We start from the raw sequence: 22,816 nt of genomic DNA on the forward strand, positions 1-22,816 counted from the left end.
TCCTGGTAATCTCGCGGTCACGGAATCGAGGACGAGGAGCTTCGGCGTAGTGTGACTTTGACCTCAAACACCCGTTTCTGCCGTTGACCGCTTGACCCCGATCAGGAAACGCGCCGCGGATCTCCGTGATATTAAAAAGAGGGTACGACGACGACACTACTCGCGACCACTCGCTCTCCTCCCCGCCCCCTCTGTCTTTGACTCACCTCTCGTCTAATGGGCAGAGCATGGAGTTGGTGTGTAAGTGAGAATATTGATTTTGAAATGAAACATGGAAGGTCACACCCTCATTACCACTCCTGATGATGTGTGTGTGGCGCGCCTCAACTCGGATAACCTCCAATCCAACAGCGGCGCGCTGGCACACTACTATTGTAGAGCGATCGACGCGGTGGACATTGTTAATAATGTCTTGACAAGTACAGCAACAGGGTTGAGACGGTAGACTATTATCCTAATATTGCCTCTAGCCATTTATGTTTCCTGTTTGTTTCCCCCCCTCCTTCCCCTTCCCCCCGGCAGGCATGGAGAGCCCGAGTGGCCCCAGGCTTGGGAAGCTGTCCTCATCGGGGCTGCCACGGGGCCGGCCGCCCAAGCACGGACACCCTCAGGAGGCCTGCAGGACCGCGGCAGTCCCTGAAAACAACAACAAACACGGTGAGTGACACGCCACCACCACACTTCGTTAAAGGAACACTCCGCCCATTTTCAACCAGCTTTGTATCATTAGAACATCAGTAGTATATCAGAAAACTGTAAACTGTTTTGAAGTCTGTCATTTAATTTGACAGTTATTGAGTGTTAAAGTGTGATGTCAGTGATGTCACTGGTCCACACTAACTCACATGAATAACTCATTAACTCAAATCAACTCTCAATAACTGTCAAACTATTCATCATTCATCTAGTTTGACAGTTATTGAGAGTTTATTTGAGTTAATGAGTTATTAATTTGAGTTAGTGTGGACCAGTGATGTCACTGACTGGTCCACACTTTAACACTCAATAACTGTCAAATTAAATGATAGACTTCAAAACCGTTTACAGTTTTCTGATATACTACTGATGTTCTAATGATACAAAGCTGGTTGAAAATGGGCGGAGTGTTCCTTTAAGTGTAAAGAAAATGTGGGTTCAGATCGACGCAGGGTTTCTTGTCATATTGTTTGGAGATGCGAGCCGGGCAGTGGGAGTACATTTTTTTTTGTGAGACCCGGGTTTGACCCAGGATCACTTCCATTTGGGGTTGCAGACAAGAATAGCTCTGGGGGGGGTGGGTTTCACATTTGTGTATTGTTTTTCTATAACGTTACTGTGAGTCTGTGACTGATGTTATAGTCAGCGAAGCGAGTTGTGTTGTCTTCAGCGTTAGCTTTGCTTTCATACCGTTAGCTTTGCATTTTAACGAGGTGTAATTGGTCGAGACAGGCTATTTGCTAGCTCGCCATGAAATTGTGTCACTTTACGTTAGCAGACTGAATTGTCAACTCATATAAGCAGTCAACTGGTGGAGTGGGCTGATTCAAATCATCTGGACCCAGGCACGTTACGTTGACGTTATTGACTTGTTCAGTTGCATAACCTCCTACTACCTAGTAACGTTACGTTAATGTCTGTCAAATGCTAACGGATACTCGCTATTAGCAACACAACTCACTTTTACACTATACATTTGAAGTTTCATCACAGTATAGAAAACAATACACAAACTTGTATTTACCTCTTGTTGGTCACAAAACTTCAATCCATAATATGATCACTTTGGTCGTCCACGGACGGAAGTGTGCCCGAGAACAGAACAACATTACTAATGTGAAAGCTGACCAGCAGGGGGGGCAGCTGAGGTGGGGGAAATCATTCTCCTGCACAGAATGGAATCAATCGTTCCTAGTGTGGAAACAGCCTTATTTGGATAGATCACGATGCAAGAACAGTTGTGCTGGAATTGCAATGACATTACATTTTTATTTTGGATGGGATGAGCAATAAGCGCAGCTGAAGAAATCTAATTGTATTTATAATTTCCTCACGGTGGTTGTAATTTCCCAGCTGTGTGTGTGTGTGTGTGTGTTGGGGGGGGGCACTACAACTAAGTGAATATGAAATGAAATACTGGATCTATCTGACTATTTTGTAGCTGGTGATAGGTTTGTGCTCGTATGCCAAACAACGACTGGTCGGCTAGCCGTTCAGACGTTCAAAGTTCCTTCTCAAGGTGTCTCACCGCCGTGCAACAGATAGCCTCGGCTGCATCTCTTAATGGGTTACAGTTTACCTGGGGATTGGCTGGCTCCACGGCCCCCCGATGCAGCTCTACAGCTCCACCCACCACAGAAGGGCCACACGATGCAGCTCTACAGCTCCACCCACCACAGAAGGGCCCCCGATGCAGCTCTGCAGCTCCTCCCACCACAGAAGGGCCCCCCGATGCAGCTCTGCAGCTCCTCCCACCACAGAAGGGCCCCCCGATGCAGCTCTACAGCTCCACCCACCACAGAAGGGCCCCACGATGCAGCTCTGCAGCTCCTCCCACCACAGAAGGGCCCCACGATGCAGCTCTACAGCTCCTTCCACCACAGAAGGGCCCCCGATGCAGCTCTACAGCTCCACCCACCACAGAAGGGCCCCCGATGCAGCTCTGCAGCTCCACCCACCACAGAAGGGCCCCCCGATGCAGCTCTGCAGCTCCTCCCACCACAGAAGGGCCCCCCGATGCAGCTCTACAGTTCCACCCACCACAGAAGGGCCCCACGATGCAGCTCTGCAGCTCCTCCCACCACAGAAGGGCCCCACGATGCAGCTCTACAGCTCCTCCCACCACAGAAGGGCCCCAGATGCAGCTCTACAGCTCCACCCACCACAGAAGGGCCCCACGATGCAGCTCTGCAGCTCCTCCCACCACAGAAGGGCCCCACGATGCAGCTCTACAGCTCCTCCCACCACAGAAGGGCCCCACGATGCAGCTCTGCAGCTCCTCCCACCACAGAAGGGCCCCCCGATGCAGCTCTACAGCTCCTCCCACCACAGAAGGGCCGCCTGGAAACGACAGCGTTTTTCCTCCGGCCGCATTACAGTGAGAAACCGAACAAACAAACAGTGCCAAGCAGCACGGACATGAGTGAGACGCCACCAACGCCATCTGGACCAGGATGGAAGAGTTTGGAGGGGAGAGAGCCGGACGGGAGAATTATGTTTCAATGCAGTAACCAGCACATCATCCTGGCTTTTGTTTAATAGAGTCAGACAGCCCTTTGGAAAACTGGGCCTGTTCTAATATGACCCAGTTGTTTTGGTTCTAATATGACCCAGTTGTTTTGGTTCTAATATGACCCAGTTGTTTTGGTTCTAATATGACCCAGTTGTTTTGGTTCTAATATGACCCAGTTGTTTTGGTTCTAATATGACCCAGTTGTTTTGGTTCTAATATGACCCAGTTGTTTTGGTTCTAATATGACCCAGTTGTTTTGGTTCTAATATGACCCAGTTGTTTTGGTTGGTCGGTCAAACACACGCAGCAGTGCTGTGCCACCTCTCCACTAAGGTGCTGCCGTTTGTTTTCCTTCCATGTTAATATTCAGCCCTCAAAGTCGAGGTTGTATGTGTGTGTGTGTGTGTGTGTGTGTGTGTGTGTATGTGTGTGTGTGTATGTGTGTGTGTGTGTGTGTGTGTGTGTGTGTGTGTGTGTGTGTGTGTATGTGTGTGTGTGTGCGTGCGCGCTGTGTGTGCATGTGTGTGTGTGCGTGCGTGCTGCGTGTGCATACGTGTGCGTGTGTGTGTGTGAACGCTGCGCGTGCGTACGTGTGTGTGTGTGCGTGCGCGCTGCGCGTGTGTGTGCGTGCGCGCTGCGCGTGTGTATGTGTGTGTGTACACGTGCGCTGCGTGTGCGTACGTGTGTGTGTGCGCACGCTTGCTTGTTAGCTTGCTTCTCATTAGAGTCGGCTGGACGGAGAGAGGTGGTTTATTTTGCGAGACAGATTTGACAGCGCAGCACGGAACCCTGTTTGCCTCACTCTGTACTGAAGCCATTTATTCAACTGCTTTCATTCCTATGGCGGGTTATTATTATGATTACCCGCCTTTACCTTATGATTGTCGGCAGTAACTGCACGGGCTCATACTATGTTTTCCTCCTCGTTGTACTGTATATACAGTCTGCCAGTCTGATGTATTGTCCAAGACTTTATTGTACTGTTAGCAGAAGAAGCACAATACATTTGAATGGCAGGTTTTCCTCCGCAGCCTGGGTCGGATGTTTTATCGATTTTTTGGGGCACTTTATTGCTCAATAAACACGTGTTTATAAATCAATCGGGCTTAAATGAGAAGGCTAAGTTGATAGCGGGGCTCTGCCCTGATGCTTCTGAGACTGAAGGCCAGACTGTCAGAGGCAGTCAGACGGAGAAACGAATGGACGCGGAGAGACCACGCAACTCAGTGTGTGTGTGTGTGTGTGTGTGTGTGTGTGTGTGTGTGTGTGTGTGTGTGCGTGCGTGTGTGTGTGTGTGTGTTCGCGCGCGCGTGTGTGTGTGTGCGTGCGTGTTTACGTCGAGGCAACGCTATCGGGTGGTGACTCGGAGTCGGGCGCTGGTTTTTCAGGGGCTTTCAGAGGTAACGCTAGACTCTACTCTCGTCTGTTTCACTTTCTTTTCTCCAGTCACGCCTGCTTATCCCATAGCCTCCTCTCCTCGTCTCCAAAATAGAACAATTATGTCAGTGTCTTTGACAACTCTGTGCTAAGGACAGCTTCCAGCATAGTTTATTTGCAGGAGATAAAAAAAAAAATCTAGGCTAAATACCAATATGTTGTAGTTGAAGAATTGTCTTGTTTGGCTGTGGGAAGTTGCGCTTATAACTGAGGGCTTTCCTCGGTCTTTAGAGAGGCTTAGGGCCTAGTTGGTCACATTGCCAGCGCGGGCTGGCTTTGATGCGATTATATGAGTTTTCGAAGATCCTCTTAAGAACATCATCCAGCTACTGGATCTCACGTTGGAGCCAGAAGGAAAGCAAAACATACCAAACGCATGACAACGTTTCCATTTTCGTTAGCGCTTGATTGCTCCTCCAGAATAGCCTGTAGCAGACGATGTGCGCGCTGTGATCCCACACAAGCCTGGAAGAAGTTGAAGGGTGGAGGAGCAAGCATCAGGAGAGGAGAGGAGCACACTCGTTTGATTGTGATTGCACTTTGAACATCTTCTTCTTCATCCATGGTTCCTCCAGCAGAATTGCAGCTCCTCATACTTGAAAAGATTGTGCCTTTCCATATGATAAACCCTCATCTCATATGTGGCTTCTTCAGCTTATTACTCACCAGTGACTGCCTTGATCTTCACATAGTTAATGATGGTTAGCAATGCTACATGCTAATCATAATGAGTATTGAGCTAGCTTGCCTGTCCCAGGGGGGCTGCAGACAGGCGCGGACTGCATAATCGGGCACGTCAGGCAAATGCCCGGTGGCCTGACCTGGCCAGGCCACTCACTAAACAGCAGGCCAGGCCACTGGTTTACTAGTGGTTTTATTACTTTATTCAGGGTTAAAGTGGGTGCATCTCATTGTAAAATTGGACACGGCCCAAATTGGGCTTCAAACGGCCCAAATCTGGCTTCAAACAGCCCAAATTGGGCTTCATATGACCCAAATTGGGCTTCAAACGGCCCAAATTGGGCTTCAAACGGCCCAAATTTTTCGCCGCCACCCTTCGGACGCCGGCACACGCGTCGGCCCGTATCGGCCTGGCCTGCTTGGTATCTAATGCCCGGCCTGAATTATGATCCCAGTCCGCCCCTGGCTGCAGACCTCCGTTTGGGGGAAAACAAAGACATGAATATCTGAGGCTCCCTGTGGAGGCCTTCCAGTGTTCGTCTGTGGCCATGCACACGCTGTCCTCTTCAGATAAGCAGGTACCACTTCATCTGGCTCTGATCCCGCTGGGCGCTTTCCTTTTGATTCAGCGCCCAATGAAAAGTTGAGCCTGTCGCGCCTGTTTATGTGATCAATTGTGACGGTGATATTTAAGTATCCCACAGGGAAACGTCTGTATGATTTAGAACATCATTGTGACAATGAAGTCATTCTGTCTGTAGGAGTGAAACCAGTCCTTTGTGTCTGTTGTCATCCCGATGGCTTCCGTAAATTCCTCTCTGAAACAAACAAAGACGTGAAGTGGTGTAAGTGGTGTGGTTGAGCTGTCACTCTGCCACACCAGACAACCACCAGGACAGGATGTGGTCCTCCAGGGTGACACTGCTCTCTCTTCCCCTCTCTCTCATTCTTTCTCTCTCGAGTTTCTTCTTCTTCTTCGTCTTCTTCTTCTTCTTCTTCTCCTTCTTCTCCTTCTTCTTCTTCTTCTTCTTCTTCTTCACATAATAGCTCCCAGTTTTCACATTCTCCAAACAGTTACAATGAAAGTATTTGGACAGACCCTTCAGGAATCAGTATGCTGATCCGCTGAGTGCTTGAGGCAAACCCTAAGATTACCCCCCCCCCTCTCTTCAAACACTAATGCAAGTGTGTGTGTGCGTGCGCGTGTGTGTGCGCGTGTGCTTGCGTGTGTGTGTGCGTGCGTGCGTGCGTGTGTGTGCGCGTGTGCTTGCGTGCGTGCGTGAGTGCGTGTGTGCGCGTGCCTGCGTGCGTGCGTGTGCGTGCGCGTGTGTGCGTGCGCGTGCGTGTGCGTGTGCGTGTGTGTGTCTGCCTGCATCCTCCTCCCCCCACTGTGAGAGAGTGGTGCAGTACCCTACTGTACCTGCTCCCGGGACACACTGTTTGTCCGTCTGGCTCCCCCTGTGTAAAGGGAGGTACTGCGGAGGTGGCAGCCAGGCACTGTCTCTGTCAGTATGGAGATCGGGGGGAGGGGAGGGGAGGGATAAGTCTGGATAGGTTTATTCAGCATGTTGTTCTGTGAGGATGTTAAATGTGCAAGTGTGTGCATATGTTTTTGTTTCTTTGAGTGTTTATTTTCCCGAGTGTGTGTGTGTGTGTGTGTGTGTGTGTGTGTGTGTGTGTGTGTGTGTGTGTGTGTGTGTGTGTGTGTGTGCATGCGCGTGCATGTGTGTGTGTGTTTATGCATGCCTTTGTTCTCAAATGTCAGACTACTAGTCGGACTGCATGGGCCTTCATCTCCGGCCCACAGCCTCCATCTGCTGACCCTGCATATCCGCCATAGCAGCCATCCCTCTCTCTCTCTCTCTCTCTCTCTCTCTCGCTCCCTCTCCTGCTCACTCTATCTCTCGCTCGCTCGCTCGTCCTCTCACTGCCTCCACGCATAACTGTCACTCCCCTCCGCTTCACCCTCATCTCATCTCATCTCATCTCTCTCCGCCGCCTCCTCTCTTTCTAATCCTCCGTCTCTCTCCTGTCTCACTCATTAAGCTGTGTTAGCAGCAGCAGCAGCAGCAGAAGCAGCGGCGGTGGTGAGTCACTGTACTCACTAACCTCACTGTTCCTGCCACCCTACCATTCCACCCACACGCACCCCCAACACCGCCCCCCAACGCCGCCCCCCAACACCGCCCCCCAACACCGCCCCCCACCTGTACCTATACCCTCACCCCTTCTTCATCTTTATTATATTTCCAAGTTCTCGCCCCTCTGCTGCTTTGAGTCTCTCTACTCCCCTAGTGGTGAAACACCAAAAGCTATAGAATCCATAAAGAGCTGTAAATGGGTGAATGTTTGTTTAGGAGATTCAATTGAGAATCCCGGTGCTTCTCTCGGCCTGGCTGCTGCCCTCCGATGTGTGGGAGGAGGTACTTCATCATGTCTGTCACAGCTCACCTACATGAGTCTGTGTCGGTGAGTCACTGTCCACAAGGAGGCCACTGCAAACCAGTCTGGAGCACGCATCGTCTGGCTGCCTCTCATTCATATGTAGCGTTGCATAAACACACGCCTTGTTGCATCTGCCTTTATGTGCATAGTTTGTCAAGTCTAAACTGTGATTTTTTTTTTACATTCCCTCTCTTGAGTCTCGGGTTCAAAATGTTTGATTTTGCATCCCTGTCAGGTCACCAGCCTCGTTCCCCCCCCGGCGATTTAGCTGGTCGCACATCATGTGGCCAGTCACCCAAAGCTGTTGTGATTGGATGACAGAAAACACCACTGTTGGCCCTGGGCCAAACGGGCGTCAGGTGATAGATTAGCTTTCCAATAATATGAACCGAAGTGTGCGACGCTGTCCGATCGATGCGGGTCTGAAGACGCCGTCAAGGTGTTGTGAGTCACCAGATTGCGTAGCGGGATGGTCCATCCATGCCCAGGCTCTGTGTGTGTGTGTGTCTGTGTGTGTGTGTGTGTGTGTGTGTGTGTGCGTGTGTGTGTGCGTGTGTGTGTGTGTGTGTGTGTGTGTGTGTGTCTGTGTGTGTGTGTGTGTGTGTGTGTGTGTGTGTGTGCGTGTGTGTGTGCGTGTGTGGATTTGGCTGTGTTGCGTGTGGTTTAGTGGAGCTGGGAAACTGATAGCCCACCACGGGGGGATGTATGGGGAGTCCTGGCCGGCTGCCCTGCATGCGGTGGAGTTTTGGACTAGCGAACGCCGTGACAAATTGTCTTTGTGGGGATGCTCACGGTTTTTGGAGTAGAGATACCGATCGCTGGTTATTCAGTAAGAAGATCGGGCCGATACGGGTGCAATGCCTGGGAGTCTGGAGGTTTCTGTCTTTTCTGGGCAACGTTGTTGTGGAGCAGCTCAAGCCTAGAAAACCACTTCATATTTCACTGGAATGCAATGCAACACACTGCGTGTGGTGACTAACAGATGATGATGATATATGTATTCTAGTGGGTACTTCTCTCCAGATTGGATGGGCCCAATGGGAGTTTAAAAGCCTAACCCTTGGCACTGTTAGCGGGGACGCTTAATTCACAGGAGCGCTAGCAGATGATAGTGGATGTGCCATTTGGTGGAGACTTCCATCCAGAGGGCCTGACAGCACCGCGGCGCGAGTGCAGATCTCTCCAGCGTGAGAGCAGACCATTGGAGCTGAACCCTTCACCCTCTGGCGTGGTGACTGTCTTTCTGTACTCAGAGGACCAGTAAAGTGGCGCATATTTAACAGATGATGCAAGCAGCCCACATTTTCTTTATTAGGGTATCAAGAATAAGCCACGAGGCCGAGAACACATTTCCTGTGTGTGTGTGTGTGTGTGTGTGTGTGTGTGTGTGTGTGTGAGTAGTCTAATAGGTTACTTACCCCACCCACCCTTGTAAAAAACGCCAAAATCGAGGGGGCGGAGTTTAGGGCACCTACGTCATCAAAGGGGCGTGGCTTATTTTTGTGAAAAGTCATTTTTTCACTTGTTCCTCAAAGGGCACCTCTATTTTTAAACCATTATGTGAAAAAAACCTTTATTCCACTTCTTCCACAAAGGGCACTTCTGTTTTTAAATCCCTTTCATGTCGAAAGTCCATTTTTCAGTAGTTCCTCAAAGGGCACTTCTCCATTTCGCCCTGTGCTTAAAGCCATTTTGAGCAAAAATGCTTTATTTCAGTAGTTCTCCAAAGGGCACTTCTCCATTTCCTCATATCAGTTAGACCATCTTGTGGGTGTTGCAATGTTGTGCGCATCACACAGACAGCCTGACAGCGTGTATAAAGCCACCGTGTCAGCCAGAGCAAAGACAGCGCAGCCATTGGCAGATCACCGCTACATCAGTCAACTTCAGCATTCATGTGTGTTTGCATACGATGCCGCCATATTTGGGCACAGCCTAGCCCCTGATCCTGTTTTTTATTTTTTCCCACTTATAGCCTATATCCTTTAGACTAGCCATGTGGTGATTAGTCAGCATGTTAACGGATATATTTTACCCTAATACTGTTTGTTTTGTTAGAAATAGATTAATGGATATTTTCCATACATTTGATGATGATACTTTTAAAAATCATATGAATTTTGTACGTTCTAATGCCTGTTGGGATGAGATGCTTATACTGTGTAATAATACAAACATGTCTACAGATGTCATATTTGATTCGTTTTTCTCTGAGGAGGGTAAAGTGTTTAGCATAGGTAATTTAATTGTGATATTTACAATAATGCATGATGTATGCAACAGACATAACATAGATTTGGTTTTGGATTATTTGTGCGATAGACATTTAGGTGTCTGTATGGCTTATTTGAGATTGATTGGTGAGAAAAGAATGTTTACAATGTCTATGGAATTAAAAAACATTTTAGATAAAAAACGTTTGTTTGTCGGTGTTATAGTCTCGGCATGATATATAGGTGTATACTACACTTTCCAAACGTTAACACACATCAAACACAGCAACTCTTTCCCACTACACTTTCCAAACATTAACACACGCCAAACACAACTCTTTCTCACTACACTTTCCAAACATTAACACACGCCAAACACAACTCTTTCTCACTACACTTTCCAAACATTAACACACATCAAACACAACAACTCTTTCACACTACACTTTCCAAACATTAACACACATCAAACACAACAACTCTTTCCCACTACACTTTCCAAACATTAACACACGTCAAACACAGCAACTCTTTCTCACTACACTTTCCAAACATTAACACACATCAAACACAACAACTCTTTCTCACTACACTTTTCAAACATTAACACATGTCAAACACAACAACTCTTTCTCACTACACTTTCCAAACGTTAACACACATCAAACACAACAACTCTTTCAAACATTAACACATGTCAAACACAACAACTCTCACTACACTTTCCAAACGTTAACACGCGTCAAACACAACAACTCTTTCAAACATTAACACACGTCAAACACAACAACTCTCTCTCACTACACTTTCCAAACATTAACACACGTCAAACACAACAACTCTTTCCCACTACACTTTCCAAACATTAACACACGTCAAACACAACTCTTTCTCACTACACTTTCCAAACGTTAACACACATCAAACACAACAACTCTTTCCCACTACACTTTCCAAATGTTAACACACATCAAACACAACAACTCTTTCACACTACACTTTCCAAATGTTAACACACATCAAACACAACAACTCTTTCTCACTACACTTTCCAAACATTAACACATGTCAAACACAACAACTCTTTCTCACTACACTTTCCAAACGTTAACACACATCAAACACAACAACTCTTTCCCACTACACTTTCCAAATGTTAACACACGTCAAACACAACTCTTTCTCACTACACTTTCCAAACATAACACATGTCAAACACAACAACTCTTTCTCACTACACTTTCCAAACGTTAACACGCGTCAAACACAACAACTCTTTCAAACATTAACACACATCAAACACAACAACTCTTTCTCACTACACTTTCAAACATTAACACATGTCAAACACAACAACTCTTTCTCACTACACTTTCCAAACATTAACACATGTCAAACACAACAACTCTTTCAAACATTAACACACATCAAACACAACAACTCTTTCCCACTACACTTTCCAAACGTTAACACGCGTCAAACACAACAACTCTTTCAAACATTAACACATGTCAAACACAACAACTCTTTCTCAATACACTTTCCAAACATTAACACGCGTCAAACACAACAACTCTTTCAAACATTAACACACGTCAAACACAACAACTCTTTCTCACTACACTTTCCAAACATTAACACACGTCAAACACAACTCTTTCTCACTACACTTTCCAAACATTAACACACGTCAAACACAACAACTCTTTCCCACTACACTTTCCAAACATTAACACACATCAAACACAACTCTTTCCCACTACACTTTCCAAACGTTAACACACATCAAACACAACAACTCTTTCCCACTACACTTTCCAAACATTAACACACATCAAACACAACAACTCTTTCCCACTACACTTTCCAAACATTAACACACATCAAACACAACAACTCTTTCCCACTACACTTTCCAAACATTAACACACATCAAACACAACAACTCTTTCCCACTACACTTTCCAAACATTAGGCGTTTCTAAGATGTGGGGGCAATATCAATCTAGAATCTAGATTGATTTGATTCACTAATTTGGCGTTCTCTCATGCAAAATATCCAACATCCAATATCCAGAAGTAGTGATGACTACACAGAAGTAACTTTAGTTCCACCATTTGCTATTTGCTTCAAACATAATTTGGATCAGTTGTAACTTTGACCATTTCTAACAATTTCTAGACAGTGAATTTACACAAGCACTTGAGTGAAATTCATGTGAATTCAATGTGAACATGCATGAGCTGTGATTGAATGAACGCAGATTGTCAGATTTGTATACCAAACCCTTATCCTGGCGCCTGCAAGGGTCGTCTGTACCACTAATGTCAGCCACTATGTGTTACAATATTGGGCTGGTTTCATAGACCTGGCCCAAAAGTACATACATACATGTTAGTTAGTGATAATAGTCAAACATGGTTTTTCATGTTCTGACTTGCTGAAATATGTGCTGCATATATACATGTTAGTTACACATAATAGTCAAACAGGGGTTTTCATGTTCTGATGTGCTGAAATGTTTTACACGTCACGTAAAACAGTTTTTAAAACAGTTAATTAGCCCACACAATGTGTAATTTCAGGTTATTGTAAGTTATTGCATAGTTGCAATCTTTCATACTTGCATACTTACAAGTTGGTTGTTTTTAATGGCATGTGATTTGCGGTTCTAATTGCCCAATGTGTAATTTCAGGTGATTGTAAGTGTGTCATACATACCTACAAGCCTTCATATCAGTTGGCTGTGTCAATGATTTTCTGTACCTCTTGGTGCGTCATCATTGTCTTTGTCAGGCTTAGAAGCAATGTCTAAACAGTAAGCAGTTTATGACAAGTGGTGGCAGCATGCTATGCTACTACACAAGACGTGTTATGGTACATAAATAATATGTAGCGTGTAATAATCTGTAGAACTCTGTCAGAGTTCTACTCTGTCATTATTTTTACATTTGACTTTGAGAACTATGATGAACTGTTAGTCAGTACTCTGTACTGATGTACAAAAGTAACAAGATTGAGTTTGTGAAATCTTCAACCGGAATAAAAAAAAACTGGATATAATATAACTGAATCAGTTAGGCCAAACTATTATCAGTCAGGTCGGTAATGACCGGGGGAAATTATATGATTATTGTCCATTGTGTGTATGGTACAACTTTGTTTATCATTCTGCCCCTCACACTATACAGTCTGTATTTAACTCACACACATGTCAAACACAACTCTTTCTCACTACACTTTCCAAACATTAACACATGTCAAACACAACAACTCTTTCCCACTACACTTTCCAAATGTTAACACACGTCAAACACAACTCTTTCTCACTACACTTTCCAAACATAACACATGTCAAACACAACAACTCTTTCTCACTACACTTTCCAAACGTTAACACACATCAAACACAACAACTCTTTCTCACTACACTTTCCAAACGTTAACACGCGTCAAACACAACAACTCTTTCTCACTACACTTTCCAAACGTTAACACGCGTCAAACACAACAACTCTTTCAAACATTAACACACATCAAACACAACAACTCTTTCTCACTACACTTTCAAACATTAACACACGTCAAACACAACAACTCTTTCTCACTACACTTTCCAAACATTAACACATGTCAAACACAACAACTCTTTCTCACTACACTTTCCAAACGTTAACACACATCAAACACAACAACTCTTTCCCACTACACTTTCCAAATGTTAACACACGTCAAACACAACAACTCTTTCTTACTACACTTTCCAAACGTTAACACACATCAAACACAACAACTCTTTCTCACTACACTTTCCAAACATTAACACACATCAAACACAGCAACTCTTTCCCACTACACTTTCCAAACATTAACACACATCAAACACAACAACTCTTTCCCACTACACTTTCCAAACATTAACACACATCAAACACAACAACTCTTTCTCACTACACTTTCCAAACATTAACACACATCAAACACAACAACTCTTTCCCACTACACTTTCCAAACGTTAACACGCGTCAAACACAACAACTCTTTCAAACATTAACACATGTCAAACACAACAACTCTTTCTCACTACACTTTCCAAACGTTAACACGCGTCAAACACAACAACTCTTTCAAACATTAACACATGTCAAACACAACAACTCTTTCTCACTACACTTTCCAAACGTTAACATGCGTCAAACACAACAACTCTTTCAAACATTAACACACGTCAAACACAACAACTCTTTCTCACTACACTTTCCAAACATTAACACACGTCAAACACAACTCTTTCTCACTACACTTTCCAAACATTAACACACGTCAAACACAACAACTCTTTCTCACTACACTTTCCAAACATTAACACACATCAAACACAACTCTTTCCCACTACACTTTCCAAACATTAACACACATCAAACACAACAACTCTTTCCCACTACACTTTCCAAACATTAACACACATCAAACACAACAACTCTTTCTCACTACACTTTCCAAACATTAACACACATCAAACACAACAACTCTTTCCCACTACACTTTCCAAACGTTAACACGCGTCAAACACAACAACTCTTTCAAACATTAACACATGTCAAACACAACAACTCTTTCTCACTACACTTTCCAAACGTTAACACGCGTCAAACACAACAACTCTTTCAAACATTAACACATGTCAAACACAACAACTCTTTCTCACTACACTTTCCAAACGTTAACATGCGTCAAACACAACAACTCTTTCAAACATTAACACACGTCAAACACAACAACTCTTTCTCACTACACTTTCCAAACATTAACACACGTCAAACACAACTCTTTCTCACTACACTTTCCAAACATTAACACACGTCAAACACAACAACTCTTTCTCACTACACTTTCCAAACATTAACACACATCAAACACAACTCTTTCCCACTACACTTTCCAAACATTAACACACATCAAACACAACAACTCTTTCCCACTACACTTTCCAAACATTAGGCGTTTCTAAGATGTGTGGTCAATATCAATCTAGAATCTAGATTGATTTGATTCACTAATTTGGCGTTCTCTCATGCAAAATATCCAACATCCAATATCCAGAAGTAGTGATTACTACACAGAAGTAACTTTAGTTCCACCATTTGCTATTTGCTTCAAACATAATTTGGATCAGTTGTAACTTTGACCATTTCTAACAATTTCTAGACAGTGAATTTACACAAGCACTTGAGTGAAATTCATGTGAATTCAATGTGAACATGCATGAGCTGTGATTGAATGAACGCAGATTGTCAGATTTGTATACCAAACCCTTATCCTGGTGCCTGCAAGGGTCGTCTGTACCACTAATGTCAGCCACTATGTGTTACAATATTGGGCTGGTTTCATAGACCTGACCCAAAAGTACATAGATACATGTTTTTAAACAGTTAATTAGCCTACACAATGTGTAATTTCAGGTTCTTGTAAGTTATTGCATAGTTGCAATCTTTCATACTTGCATACTTACAAGTTGGTTGTTTTTAATGGCATGTGATTTGCGGTTCTAATTGCCCAATGTGTAATTTCAGGTGATTGTAAGTGTGTCATACATACCTACAAGCCTTCATATCAGTTGGCTGTGTCAATGATTTTCTGTACCTCTTGGTGCGTCATCATTGTCTTTGTCAGGCTTAGAAGCAATGTCTAAACAGTAAACAGTTTATGACAAGTGGTGGCAGCATGCTATGCTACTACACAAGACGTGTTATGGTACATAAATAATATGTAGCGTGTAATAATCTGTAGAACTCTGTCAGAGTTCTACTCTGTCATTATTTTTACATTTGACTTTGAGAACTATGATGAACTGTTAGTCAGTACTCTGTACTGATGTACAAAAGTAACAAGATTGAGTTTGTGAAATCTTCAACCGGAATAAAAAAAAAACTGGATATAATATAACTGAATCAGTTAGGCCAAACTATTATCAGTCAGGTCGGTAATGACCGGGGGAAATTATATGAGTATTGTCCATTGTGTGTATGGTACAACTTTGTTTATCATTCTGCCCCTCACACTATACAGTCTGTATTTAACTCACCACACTCTACCTGCCCCTGACCTCAGAGGGGCTCTTCTGTCAACGGGCCTGAGGCAAGGTGTGGTGAGTTAAATACAGACTGTATAGTGTGAGGGGCAGAATGATAAACAAAGTTGTACCATACACACAATGGACAATACTCATATAATTTCCCCCGGTCATTACCGACCTGACTGATAATAGTTTGGCCTAACTGATTCAGTTATATTATATCCAGTTTTTTTTTTATTCCGGTTGAAGATTTCACAAACTCAATCTTGTTACTTTTGTACATCAGTACAGAGTACTGACTAACAGTTCATCATAGTTCTCAAAGTCAAATGTAAAAATAATGACAGAGTAGAACTCTGACAGAGTTCTACAGATTATTACACGCTACATATTATTTATGTACCATAACACGTCTTGTGTAGTAGCATAGCATGCTGCCACCACTTGTCATAAACTGTTTACTGTTTAGACATTGCTTCTAAGCCTGACAAAGACAATGATGACGCACCAAGAGGTACAGAAAATCATTGACACAGCCAACTGATATGAAGGCTTGTAGGTATGTATGACACACTTACAATCACCTGAAATTACACATTGGGCAATTAGAACCGCAAATCACATGCCATTAAAAACAACCAACTTGTAAGTATGCAAGTATGAAAGATTGCAACTATGCAATAACTTACAAGAACCTGAAATTACACATTGTGTAGGCTAATTAACTGTTTAAAAACATGTATCTATGTACTTTTGGGTCAGGTCTATGAAACCAGCCCAATATTGTAACACATAGTGGCTGACATTAGTGGTACAGACGACCCTTGCAGGCACCAGGATAAGGGTTTGGTATACAAATCTGACAATCTGCGTTCATTCAATCACAGCTCATGCATGTTCACATTGAATTCACATGAATTTCACTCAAGTGCTTGTGTAAATTCACTGTCTAGAAATTGTTAGAAATGGTCAAAGTTACAACTGATCCAAATTATGTTTGAAGCAAATAGCAAATGGTGGAACTAAAGTTACTTCTGTGTAGTAATCACTACTTCTGGATATTGGATGTTGGATATTTTGCATGAGAGAACGCCAAATTAGTGAATCAAATCAATCTAGATTCTAGATTGATATTGACCACACATCTTAGAAACGCCTAATGTTTGGAAAGTGTAGTGGGAAAGAGTTGTTGTGTTTGATGTGTGTTAATGTTTGGAAAGTGTAGTGGGAAAGAGTTGTGTTTGATGTGTGTTAATGTTTGGAAAGTGTAGTGAGAAAGAGTTGTTGTGTTTGACGTGTGTTAATGTTTGGAAAGTGTAGTGAGAAAGAGTTGTGTTTGACGTGTGTTAATGTTTGGAAAGTGTAGTGAGAAAGAGTTGTTGTGTTTGACGTGTGTTAATGTTTGAAAGAGTTGTTGTGTTTGACGCATGTTAACGTTTGGAAAGTGTAGTGAGAAAGAGTTGTTGTGTTTGACATGTGTTAATGTTTGAAAGAGTTGTTGTGTTTGACGCGTGTTAACGTTTGGAAAGTGTAGTGAGAAAGAGTTGTTGTGTTTGACATGTGTTAATGTTTGAAAGAGTTGTTGTGTTTGACGCGTGTTAACGTTTGGAAAGTGTAGTGGGAAAGAGTTGTTGTGTTTGATGTGTGTTAATGTTTGGAAAGTGTAGTGAGAAAGAGTTGTTGTGTTTGATGTGTGTTAATGTTTGGAAAGTGTAGTGGGAAAGAGTTGTTGTGTTTGATGTGTGTTAATGTTTGGAAAGTGTAGTGGGAAAGAGTTGTGTTTGATGTGTGTTAATGTTTGGAAAGTGTAGTGAGAAAGAGTTGTTGTGTTTGACGTGTGTTAATGTTTGGAAAGTGTAGTGAGAAAGAGTTGTGTTTGACGTGTGTTAATGTTTGGAAAGTGTAGTGAGAAAGAGTTGTTGTGTTTGACGTGTGTTAATGTTTGAAAGAGTTGTTGTGTTTGACGCATGTTAACGTTTGGAAAGTGTAGTGAGAAAGAGTTGTTGTGTTTGACATGTGTTAATGTTTGAAAGAGTTGTTGTGTTTGACGCGTGTTAACGTTTGGAAAGTGTAGTGAGAAAGAGTTGTTGTGTTTGACATGTGTTAATGTTTGAAAGAGTTGTTGTGTTTGACGCGTGTTAACGTTTGGAAAGTGTAGTGGGAAAGAGTTGTTGTGTTTGATGTGTGTTAATGTTTGGAAAGTGTAGTGAGAAAGAGTTGTTGTGTTTGATGTGTGTTAATGTTTGGAAAGTGTAGTGGGAAAGAGTTGTTGTGTTTGATGTGTGTTAATGTTTGGAAAGTGTAGTGGGAAAGAGTTGCTGTGTTTGATGTGTGTTAATGTTTGGAAAGTGTAGTGAGAAAGAGTTGTTGTGTTTGATGTGTGTTAACGTTTGGAAAGTGTAGTAAGAAAGAGTTGTTGTGTTTGACGTGTGTTAACATTTGGAAAGTGTAGTGGGAAAGAGTTGTTGTGTTTGATGTGTGTTAACGTTTGGAAAGTGTAGTGAGAAAGAGTTGTTGTGTTTGACATGTGTTAATGTTTGGAAAGTGTAGTGAGAAAGAGTTGTTGTGTTTGACGTGTGTTAATGTTTGAAAGTGTAGTGAGAAAGAGTTGTTGTGTTTGATGTGTGTTAATGTTTGAAAGAGTTGTTGTGTTTGACGCGTGTTAACGTTTGGAAAGTGTAGTGAGAAAGAGTTGTTGTGTTTGACGCGTGTTAACGTTTGGAAAGTGTAGTGAGAAAGAGTTGTTGTGTTTGATGTGTGTTAACGTTTGGAAAGTGTAGTGAGAAAGAGTTGTTGTGTTTGACATGTGTTATGTTTGGAAAGTGTAGTGAGAAAGAGTTGTGTTTGACGTGTGTTAACATTTGGAAAGTGTAGTGGGAAAGAGTTGTTGTGTTTGACATGTGTTAATGTTTGGAAAGTGTAGTGAGAAAGAGTTGTGTTTGACATGTGTGTGAGTTAAATACAGACTGTATAGTGTGAGGGGCAGAATGATAAACAAAGTTGTACCATACACACAATGGACAATAATCATATAATTTCCCCCGGTCATTACCGACCTGACTGATAATAGTTTGGCCTAACTGATTCAGTTATATTATATCCAGTTTTTTTTTATTCCGGTTGAAGATTTCACAAACTCAATCTTGTTACTTTTGTACATCAGTACAGAGTACTGACTAACAGTTCATCATAGTTCTCAAAGTCAAATGTAAAAATAATGACAGAGTAGAACTCTGACAGAGTTCTACAGATTATTACACGCTACATATTATTTATGTACCATAACACGTCTTGTGTAGTAGCATAGCATGCTGCCACCACTTGTCATAAACTGCTTACTGTTTAGACATTGCTTCTAAGCCTGACAAAGACAATGATGACGCACCAAGAGGTACAGAAAATCATTGACACAGCCAACTGATATGAAGGCTTGTAGGTATGTATGACACACTTACAATCACCTGAAATTACACATTGGGCAATTAGAACCGCAAATCACATGCCATTAAAAACAACCAACTTGTAAGTATGCAAGTATGAAAGATTGCAACTATGCAATAACTTACAATAACCTGAAATTACACATTGTGTGGGCTAATTAACTGTTTTAAAAACTGTTTTACGTGACGTGTAAAACATTTCAGCACATCAGAACATGAAAACCCCTGTTTGACTATTATGTGTAACTAACATGTATATATGCAGCACATATTTCAGCAAGTCAGAACATGAAAAACCATGTTTGACTATTATCACTAACTAACATGTATGTATGTACTTTTGGGCCAGGTCTATGAAACCAGCCCAATATTGTAACACATAGTGGCTGACATTAGTGGTACAGACGACCCTTGCAGGCGCCAGGATAAGGGTTTGGTATACAAATCTGACAATCTGCGTTCATTCAATCACAGCTCATGCATGTTCACATTGAATTCACATGAATTTCACTCAAGTGCTTGTGTAAATTCACTGTCTAGAAATTGTTAGAAATGGTCAAAGTTACAACTGATCCAAATTATGTTTGAAGCAAATAGCAAATGGTGGAACTAAAGTTACTTCTGTGTAGTCATCACTACTTCTGGATATTGGATGTTGGATATTTTGCATGAGAGAACGCCAAATTAGTGAATCAAATCAATCTAGATTCTAGATTGATATTGCCCCCACATCTTAGAAACGCCTAATGTTTGGAAAGTGTAGTGGGAAAGAGTTGTTGTGTTTGATGTGTGTTAATGTTTGGAAAGTGTAGTGGGAAAGAGTTGTTGTGTTTGATGTGTGTTAATGTTTGGAAAGTGTAGTGGGAAAGAGTTGTTGTGTTTGATGTGTGTTAATGTTTGGAAAGTGTAGTGGGAAAGAGTTGTTGTGTTTGATGTGTGTTAACGTTTGGAAAGTGTAGTGGGAAAGAGTTGTGTTTGATGTGTGTTAATGTTTGGAAAGTGTAGTGGGAAAGAGTTGTTGTGTTTGACGTGTGTTAATGTTTGGAAAGTGTAGTGAGAAAGAGTTGTGTTTGACGTGTGTTAATGTTTGGAAAGTGTAGTGAGAAAGAGTTGTTGTGTTTGACGTGTGTTAATGTTTGAAAGAGTTGTTGTGTTTGACGCGTGTTAATGTTTGGAAAGTGTATTGAGAAAGAGTTGTTGTGTTTGACATGTGTTAATGTTTGAAAGAGTTGTTGTGTTTGACGCGTGTTAACGTTTGGAAAGTGTAGTGGGAAAGAGTTGTTGTGTTTGATGTGTGTTAATGTTTGAAAGAGTTGTTGTGTTTGACATGTGTTAATGTTTGGAAAGTGTAGTGAGAAAGAGTTGTTGTGTTTGACATGTGTTAATGTTTGAAAGTGTAGTGAGAAAGAGTTGTTGTGTTTGATGTGTGTTAATGTTTGAAAGAGTTGTTGTGTTTGACGCGTGTTAACGTTTGGAAAGTGTAGTGAGAAAGAGTTGTTGTGTTTGACATGTGTTATGTTTGGAAAGTGTAGTGAGAAAGAGTTGTGTTTGACGTGTGTTAACATTTGGAAAGTGTAGTGGGAAAGAGTTGTTGTGTTTGATGTGTGTTAACGTTTGGAAAGTGTAGTGAGAAAGAGTTGTTGTGTTTGACATGTGTTAATGTTTGGAAAGTGTAGTGAGAAAGAGTTGTTGTGTTTGATGTGTGTTAACATTTGGAAAGTGTAGTGTGAAAGAGTTGTTGTGTTTGATGTGTGTTAACATTTGGAAAGTGTAGTGGGAAAGAGTTGTTGTGTTTGATGTGTGTTAACGTTTGGAAAGTGTAGTGAGAAAGAGTTGTGTTTGACGTGTGTTAATGTTTGGAAAGTGTAGTGGGAAAGAGTTGTTGTGTTTGACGTGTGTTAATGTTTGGAAAGTGTAGTGAGAGAGAGTTGTTGTGTTTGACGTGTGTTAATGTTTGAAAGAGTTGTTGTGTTTGACGCGTGTTAACGTTTGGAAAGTGTAGTGAGAGTTGTTGTGTTTGACATGTGTTAATGTTTGAAAGAGTTGTTGTGTTTGATGTGTGTTAACGTTTGGAAAGTGTAGTGAGAAAGAGTTGTTGTGTTTGACATGTGTTAATGTTTGAAAAGTGTAGTGAGAAAGAGTTGTTGTGTTTGATGTGTGTTAATGTTTGGAAAGTGTAGTGAGAAAGAGTTGCTGTGTTTGACGTGTGTTAATGTTTGGAAAGTGTAGTGGGAAAGAGTTGTTGTGTTTGATGTGTGTTAATGTTTGGAAAGTGTAGTGTGAAAGAGTTGTTGTGTTTGATGTGTGTTAATGTTTGGAAAGTGTAGTGAGAAAGAGTTGTGTTTGGCGTGTGTTAATGTTTGGAAAGTGTAGTGAGAAAGAGTTGTGTTTGGCGTGTGTTAATGTTTGGAAAGTGTAGTGGGAAAGAGTTGCTGTGTTTGATGTGTGTTAACGTTTGGAAAGTGTAGTATACACCTATATATCATGCCGAGACTATAACACCGACAAACAAACGTTTTTTATCTAAAATGTTTTTTAATTCCATAGACATTGTAAACATTCTTTTCTCACCAATCAATCTCAAATAAGCCATACAGACACCTAAATGTCTATCGCACAAATAATCCAAAACCAAATCTATGTTATGTCTGTTGCATACATCATGCATTATTGTAAATATCACAATTAAATTACCTATGCTAAACACTTTACCCTCCTCAGAGAAAAACGAATCAAATATGACATCTGTAGACATGTTTGTATTATTACACAGTATAAGCATCTCATCCCAACAGGCATTAGAACGTACAAAATTCATATGATTTTTAAAAGTATCATCATCAAATGTATGGAAAATATCCATTAATCTATTTCTAACAAAACAAACAGTATTAGGGTAAAATATATCCGTTAACATGCTGACTAATCACCACATGGCTAGTCTAAAGGATATAGGCTATAAGTGGGAAAAAATAAAAAACAGGATCAGGGGCTAGGCTGTGCCCAAATATGGCGGCATCGTATGCAAACACACATGAATGCTGAAGTTGACTGATGTAGCGGTGATCTGCCAATGGCTGCGCTGTCTTTGCTCTGGCTGACACGGTGGCTTTATACACGCTGTCAGGCTGTCTGTGTGATGCGCACAACATTGCAACACCCACAAGATGGTCTAACTGATATGAGGAAATGGAGAAGTGCCCTTTGGAGAACTACTGAAATAAAGCATTTTTGCTCAAAATGGCTTTAAGCACAGGGCGAAATGGAGAAGTGCCCTTTGAGGAACTACTGAAAAATGGACTTTCGACATGAAAG

General features: G+C 42.3%; 1 protein-coding gene across 1 annotated transcript in view; it reads left to right on the forward strand.

The window, feature by feature from the left end:
* Positions 1 to 524: 524 nt before the first annotated feature.
* Positions 525 to 22,816, forward strand: part of znf512b (zinc finger protein 512B) — a gene marked incomplete at its 5' end in the record, with an annotated part of 57,661 nt that continues 35,369 nt past the window's right edge. Inside the window, one exon of the mRNA XM_083640957.1 lies at positions 525 to 657. Coding sequence (XP_083497083.1) covers positions 525 to 657 — 133 coding nt within the window. The remainder of the gene's footprint in view (positions 658 to 22,816) is intronic.

Source organism: Poromitra crassiceps (assembly GCF_964638095.1).
Source record: "Poromitra crassiceps genome assembly, chromosome: 8".
NCBI classification, from domain to species: domain Eukaryota; kingdom Metazoa; phylum Chordata; class Actinopteri; order Beryciformes; family Melamphaidae; genus Poromitra; species Poromitra crassiceps.